Below are 8,047 nucleotides of genomic sequence, written 5' to 3' on the forward strand. Positions count from 1 at the left end.
TCATTGACGTTCAGGTAAAAGCCTGGAGCTCACCCTCACTCCTGTGTCCAAGGCCAGGCACTGCCTACACTGGGGAGCTTTAGTCAGGCTGTTCAGGAGGAAAAACAGACAAAAGAGATGGTTTAGACTCAGACTCCAGCATCCACCTCGGGACATGCTTGTAGGTGATGGTGCTTGTTCCCAGCACGATCAGAGAGCCTCCCCCTGCCCTACGGTGACACCGGTGCTGCAGAGCTGGGCCTGTGCTGGGACAGAGGCTGTTCCCGCTGCTGGGACACACCTCGGGGGCCCTGTGGCCTCTTCATCTCGAGGCAGCCGAAGGACCGGGCAGGAAGAGCTGCCGTGACCCACGCGTTGGCCACCGCTGCCCGGATCAATGCGCTGGCTCCCCCGGCCGCCGGCCGCTGTCCTCATCAGAACAGGCTGTCCCGGTCCTCCGGTGACAAACAGTGCCGGAGGCAGCAGAGGTTGCCTCATCCCGTGTCCCTGCAGCACCCCTGGTGCGTGTCCCAGGGAAAGCAGAGCTGACGGACACCGCCACCAACACGCCTGCACACACGGGACTCACGCCAAGCTGTGCGAGCCCTTCGCTGTTCCTCTGCAGGTCAAGGTTCTGGCCAAAAAGGCAGAGCTGCTTTCCTCGAGGTCAGAGGGGCAGCGAAGCGTTGGACGCTCTGAAGTTCAGGAGCTCTTGTGATCCTTGCTTTGGAGCAGCAGCAGTAGAGGGAGAAAAACTGCTTTTGTACCAAGGCCAAGTAATCAAAACCATCACCTGTGACTTCTTCTTTCCAGAACTACTGAAAAACGAGGCCTTGCAGAGGTTTATGCTGTTTCCCAGATCTTCCACCCCCCTGTATTTAACCTCTGTTACTTCAAACACCAAGAAGTAGGACAGCTTTGCAGCCTGCCTGTTAAGCTGTTACATCCTGACATCCCCCCCCAGAGAAGCAGCTGCCAGCCCCTGACAGCAGAGCACCAGCCCCAAGACAAACCAGCTTCCACCGCGACCAAACACGGAGCTGCCTCGATCCCGGAGCCAGACAACGGGAGAACTTTGTTCCTATCCATTTGCCTTCACTCTTAGGCACTGCTCTGCACTGACTGGGGTGTCTCGAGGACCTAAGGCAGCAGGAAAGTGATCCACCTTCTCCCATGGCCCCCTCGCCATCAGCAATCTTTAAGCAGACACAACTGCATCACAGCACTTGCCACGGTGAGGAAAGCAAAGCTGATTTCAACCTCAGCGTTGGTATCTTGACCTGGCTACTGTGGAAAGCACCCAACACTCATCCCTCTGCGTGCTCTTCCAGTGGCAGTCCAGCCTGCTTGGCCCTTATCTGCAGGCATTCTGCCAGGATCAGCAAGAACTGACTTACAACCCAGTCCTACCTTGCAGCAGGATTAGTTGAACGCAGCTGGAGATCAGTGCCTGGCAATCCTTGCAAGTACTCACTGTTGTGTCTACCAGAGGAAAGCAAGCACAAAGGAAACCTCAGGATCACGAGACAAGGAGCAGCTACTTTGTGCAAGTGGAAGAATGCAGCAAAGGCCTCGTAGAGCAGATGGAGAATAAAAAGCACCAGGAGTCAGATTTTGCACTGAACAAAACACGAGAAGAGAGACAAACATGTAACTTTTATTGTTTATGTACAAATGACGTAAGTTTGTATTAAAAAGAGGATCCACCCAATCTCAAAGATAGCAAAGAGCAAGATGGCTTCGAGCTCCAGCCTTCCCTGCATCTAAAAGCACTGTGTAGATTTTGGGAGATGGTGTTTAAAATGAAACTGGAGAGAAAAGGGCCAACCACCTTCTTCTCTGCCTGACAAAGAATCAAAAGGAGCTGTTCCACAAACTGAAGAACCTGCCACTCTACATGGATTAAACCAAAGAAACCAAAAGTCCAGTTGTTAACTATACGCTTTGCTTTAAAAAAATACCCACACAACAGAACCAACAAAAACAAAACTACAAAGCTAAGTATCAGCAACAGAAGTAATCATCTAAGTCTTACAACATGGATGGGACACACTGAATCATAGCCCAGTTCCAGTGGAAAAAGAAAGACCTCTCCATGGGTTTGCAGATGACAGGGGTGGCAGCAGCAACATGAGCCAATTCTAGGAAGTTCCCGACTGAGGTGGAAGCACAGAATAATCAGGACTTTGGGACTACTACTACTACTACACCTTAGTCTTCCTGCAACTCAGGTGATTTAAAAATGATGCAAAGTACATGGTCCAAGATTTTCTCCCCCCATCTAAGTTCTTTAGAGTGAGTCACTCCCATCTGCAGACACTTGGCCAGAGAGCTGCCATCGTGCTCATTCAGTCGACTGGCATTTTCTCAGTGGGGATTCACGTAGACCTAAATCCCAGAAGCATCAGCACTGATGAGTCTAGTAGTCCTGCAGAGAAAGGAAAGGATGGGTGCATTAACACCTTTTTCTGCCTTCAATTCTGCTTGCAGAGCTGGCATTCTCCGTCTTCTCTCATTTCTACACACCATTAGTTGCAGGCAAAACATGTAGCTAAACATTCAAAAGAAAGGACCCTTCAAAACCTTCATTCAAGAACACATCAACTCAAACCAGATGCTTCTAATGTTGCAGATCATGACAAGGCAAGAGGACGCAAACCAGCTTTCTTCCTAAAAAGTGCATCGGATTAACTGTGACCTGGCTTCATAACAAGCCTACCTGGGCTTATTTACTGTTAAATCCACCAGACAATGCTTATCTCATACCGTGAAACTCCTCAACCATGAAAATAAGATCTTAAATTACAGCAGAGGGAGGCTTTTTAAGATTAGGAGTCAGTCAGCCACTCAAGTCTACAGATGAGCAATGAAAACAATGACAGAGCACTGATACTTACGGCTCTTGGCTTTTTGTTTAACTTGAGATCAATCCTGTGGTTGGAAAGATAAGAGAAATGTCCATTTCAATACATTAAACCAACACTAGAGTTCAAAGAACCAGCTACTGCATATGGCACAGGCTACAACAAAGACTATTTGGTTAATTCAATCCACATTCTCAATTGGGCTGAGCCAAATCACTGTCCCAGTATTACTGGACAAGAGAGCAGCAAAGAGACAAGAGAGTGGATTCTTTATTATTTGCCAAAATGCATATTCTGTCCACTCAAAAAAGGAGTTAATGAAAGGTTCATAACCAAAATCACAGGGAAGTTATGCAGCATAAAGAAATGAGGTTAAATACGCATGCTCTATGTTAACTTGTTAGATGTGCAACTATGCCACAGGTAATTATTCAGACATAGTGGTAATGGTTATTTACTTGGAATAGAGATAGGAGTTTAAGATGACAGGGATTAGATGAGTCAAAGGTATTGAGTTTATTACATTCTTCCAGAAGGAAATATCCGATCTACGCTAATCTCCTTCAGAAGCAAAGCCAGAAGAATCAGGTTTTAAACTACGGTTTTAAGTTAAAAAGTTGGATCTATTTAAAACAAAAAAAAATGAAATAGAAAGGTAAAGGAGAGTGAAGTTAATTTAATTTTGCTGAAGTTATTAAATAAAATGTTACCTCCATCACGCTTTTCTGTTTTTAAAAAAAACTTCCCAGCCTAACCTAATATACATACCTACAATTAAACAGATAAACTATGGGTTAGAAAGGTCTCAAAAGGCACATTGGTGTCTACACACTAACAACACAGCACAAGTACTAATTCAAGTCAAACTTACTCAAAGTCATAATCAAACATGCCAGACGGGCTGAGGGGCAGCATTTGAAAGGAAGAAAGCAATAGAAATTAATATACTAATGAATTAAATAAATTAGTTGATTAGCCACCCTAGTGAGATTACTAAAAAATAAAAGAAAATGAAAGAAATAATAAAGCCAGTGTTCAAATGCCATAAAGTTCTTAAGGTATCTTAACCCAACTTGGGCACAAAAAGCGCTCCAGATGTGGCAATCCAGAGTCCCCCTCCCCAGCTGGATTTCTGAGTAATAGAGGTGTTAGACCAGAGGCAGAGTGGGTTTAGGGAGGGGATTTTAGGTGCTGAAAAAGGAGCTATCAGACCCTCGGGAGTGCCCACTAGCTCAGAGAGAGGAAGACTGATTTGCTTGCAAAACCGAACGAGCGGGTGGTCAGAGAGCAGAGGCTTTGTCTAGATTATTACAGCAAAGCAAAGCTGGTTCAGGCAGAGCTGGAGACACGGAACTAAGTGGCTGACTTGGCATTTGGAGAGTCTCACACTGCACTCGCACACACACATCCTCCTCTTGCACTCGCTGCCTTTCGAGAGCTAAAAAGAGAACACGGTCATTTGGCCAAAGCTAGTGACAGTTTGGTGACATTCCCACCCCTCGCCTCTGCACTCACACCACAGCCCTGTCTCTAGGAACACTCCTGCCCCAGAGCCAACCCCTGTGTGTCTTGGAAAGGGCTTCTCCACAAATCGGCTCTAACTCGGTAGCTTTTGAGCACCGACTTTCTAAGAGCAGTATTGCTTTTCTCCTGAAGCACTTTTTAGGCACGAAAATTGCTGAGCCCACAGGAAGTAACCATCCTGGCCTTCCTGTGGGTTCAGAGGGAACAGAGAACTTCAGTAAAGACACTGTAACTTCCACCCGATTCCCTGGTTTTCACTGTTGGCACTTGACCTGCCTATTCACACCAGTTCTGCCCAGTCTGAATCCCAAGGGACTCAGTGCACCTTCAGTTCCCAACTCCTCCCTGTGCTCCAGGACCATGAGAGCAGAACTCTGGCAGTATGATGGCAAACAGAAGAGCTTCTGATCAAAAAGAAAAGCCAGTATTTCTTTGGATTTTACTCTTTTCCAGTCTATGGCACTCAAGAAACAGACCCTCAGGTCTCTTCCCACAGCACTCGGGGCTGCAATGCGTTTTAAAGCACGTAGCTGTATTTTTAGTAGACTGGGACTGCTTTGTCCTTAGGGTTTTTTTAAGCTAGATATAAATTGTTTGGTCTTTTCTGCCAAAATTGAGGGGATAGTAACAGCAATCACAACTTCAACAGAGTTTTTGTTACAAACTTAATTACCTTAATTCTCTACCTGCCCATGTTAGGCATTGGAAAACAGTCAATTACTAACTAAGCCTTTCTGTAATGTAGATGTGTCTGACGCATCTCTTAGGAGGGTAAGAATTGCCGTACCAGCTCAGACCAGGGCTCCTCATGTCCAACACTGTCCCTGACAGCAGCCAGCATCAGCTGCTTCAGTGGAAGGAACAGAGAAGAAACCCCAAAGCAACTCAACCAGTCAGCAGGGCAGTTTCTTCCTAACTCCTGTCCCTAAAATTCAGGTTATGCAACGGAGCAAAAGAACTGATATTATTTACAGCCTCTGGCTTGCACCCCGCTGTGTCTGCAGAGAAGGGTTTGCTGGCCAGGTGAGTGCTTAGAAGAGTATTTCATAACTTGTTTAAAACAGCAGTTTTCTTAAGCTGTACTTCAGGTTTACAGGTTGTTTTTCTCTGAACTTATTCACAGATGGAGTTTCTTGTGTTATTCCCGAACTTCTTTCCAATTGTCTACAAGCAATGAAAGAGTCTTGAACTGCTTTGGACTCCCAGCTCATGAGGAGCCCCAAAGGGACACCCAGTACTTTAGGAGGTTTGCCCAATTAAGACTGTTGTAGGAAGCAAATTCTGATCTAAGAATTAAAGACACACTAATGACTCAAAACCTAATGAAGGAGAAAAAGCAGTTACACGTTTCTCAAGCACTATACCTACCTCTGTATCTCCCACACCAGACAAGCTTCCCCCAGCAACTCTGGACATTTTAACCATTTCTCTTTAAAACATCTCTCTCTCGTAACTCATGAGAAGGTCCCTTAAAGAGAAAAGCCTGTCTAAAGCCAAGCTCTGCATGGACTGCATTTCTGCAGGAAATGTCTCCTCTTTCCATGGATCAACATGTTTCCCCCCTTTGGGCCTGACTCCACAGAGCACTGCCACGTTCTGTAGAAAGCCTTGGCTTTAATGACAGGGGAATGGCATTAACCTGCCCGAGGGGAGATTGAGATGAGCTCTTGGGCAGAAGCTCTTCCCCGTGAGGGTGCTGAGGCGCTGGCACAGGGTGCCCAGAGAAGCTGTGGCTGCCCCAGCCCTGGCAGTGTTCAAGGCCAGGTTGGACACAGGGGCTTGGAGCAACCTGCTCTAGTGGAAGGTGTCCCTGCCCGTGGCAGGGGTTGGAGCTGGAGGAGCTTTAAGGTCCCTTCAACCCGAACCAGTCTGTGGTTCTATGGTCCAGCAGCAGGTTCTGTTGGCCCACGGAGAGCAGTGCTGTGAGGCAGGGAGTCTGAGCCAGCAGCCTGCCACACTGCACCATGTTTTAAGGGTTTTAAGGGTCAGAACCATTCACCTAAATTCAGCTATAAAGAGTTCAGGAAATCTTTGTTTCACATGAATTTCAAGTCAGTTTAACAATAAACACTTTGAGGTTAACGTAGCAAAGCAACTTTTCTATGCCATGATCAAGAGACTCAGCTTGGTATATGACAGCTAACAGGGCCTGGAATGGGAATCTTAGTGAAGATACTGGGAGTGTCCACAACCCCAGAACATTTAGATTTGCTTTTTCACCCTCCTTCTCCAAAGAAAGCACTGACATTCCCACCTCCCTTGGTCCTGCAGAAACCAGTAAGCAAGCACAGGAGGCCAGGACTGCAATCTTCCTCTACTGGAAGCCAGACACCTTTATTCTCCTGGACAGACAGGAGACTTGAGAAAGCCTGGTCAAAAGTACGGCTGGACCAGAGCTGGAGTCAGCACCCTGTGCTGCTTGTTTAACTTCTTCAGCATGTTTTCCCCTCCTTGACACAACGGGGTGCTGATGAACGCTACGGGATGGGTACAACTAAAAACCAGAAAGATTACCAAAACAAATACCCCAAGCTGCTTGTTGTTCTAACAAGTTACTAGTTCTTTCCACATCACGCAAGCTCAGCAGCAGCTAACCGCTCAGAAGGCATGGCTAGAAGGCTGCTGGTACCACTAACCTGTGTCGATTTTTGTTCTTCCGTTTTTTGTGGCTGCTGTGGTGGCTCCCAGAAGAAGTGGAAGAAGCAGCTTTCTGGGGTTTCACCCCCTGCACAGACCCATCCAGCTCTTCAGCATCCTCCTGGTTGGGTTCATTCTCCTGATTGTGGAAGTCTGGAGAAGTGTCGCTCTCCGTGCCGCTGCCCGGCTCCCCTAGAGCAGGACAAACACACATGAGCACAGCAGTTACCTCCCTGCAGCGCACAGCCCCGGCTGCCCGCTGCGCAGGAAGCAACCCCAGCACCGGTGCGCGGGCAGCAGAGACAGCCGAAGCCTTATGGCATCAGGAGGTAAATAAGAGAGAGAACCTGCAAAACATTCCTTAAGGACAGCAGGTACCCCCCCAGCAAGAGGAATGTGCCAGAAAGGTACCCGGTGTGGTACCAATTACAAAACCATTTTTAAAAGTCCTGAAGGTAAGAGGCTCCTCCACATGTCCCCTGTGATTGACAACACACACCCGAATGTGTTGCTTCAGCTCCTGTAGCCTCCTTCTCCCAAGAGCACCAAATCCATTGAAACTAGTTTTACGCACAATAAACTCTTGTTGAGCACGAAAGTTCACTCGAGAAAGGAAACAGCTCGTGTCTCACAGGGCACCTTTGCTGACGTGTGCTCGGGGTTGAGGCTGTGCTCACACAGGGAGCTGCGAGCACAGCCCGGGTCCAGGCAGCTGCACACAGAGCTGAATGCTGCGGAGAAGCATAATTCTTTCCAAATCCTGCGAGAAAGGAAACAGCAACTTACGCTTCTCAATGAGCTGGTCCTGAACTCCAGCTAATGCGCTGACCGCCTAGAAAAGCAAACGGGGTGTTGATGAGAGCAGTAACTCGCCACTTCTCAAACGTTCGAAAGCACAGAGATCTGGGCGCTAGGTGGGAAGAGGGGGTCTGCAAGAGGCTGCTACATGGGATGAAGAAAAGGAGCTTAAAGGCACAACTGCTCCTGCAGCAGCCTGGGCGACCAGACCACCGTGGGGCCGCATCCAGCGCGGAGCGCCAAGG

The 8,047-nt window shown here is 47.7% G+C and overlaps 1 protein-coding gene across 1 annotated transcript; it reads right to left on the reverse strand.

The window, feature by feature from the left end:
• Window positions 1-2,876: 2,876 nt before the first annotated feature.
• On the reverse strand, window positions 2,877-7,836 carry MEAF6 (MYST/Esa1-associated factor 6; the record flags this gene model as incomplete). The annotated part of the gene is made up of 4 exons (XM_010012232.1): window positions 2,877-2,910; window positions 3,715-3,744; window positions 7,004-7,196; window positions 7,791-7,836. Coding segments are annotated over 4 exons (303 nt in total), but the record flags the coding sequence as incomplete, so codon positions are not given.
• Between the last annotated feature and the right edge of the window lie 211 nt (window positions 7,837-8,047).

Source organism: Nestor notabilis, unplaced genomic scaffold (assembly GCF_000696875.1).
Source record: "Nestor notabilis isolate BGI_N333 unplaced genomic scaffold, ASM69687v1 scaffold21713, whole genome shotgun sequence".
NCBI classification, from domain to species: domain Eukaryota; kingdom Metazoa; phylum Chordata; class Aves; order Psittaciformes; family Psittacidae; genus Nestor; species Nestor notabilis.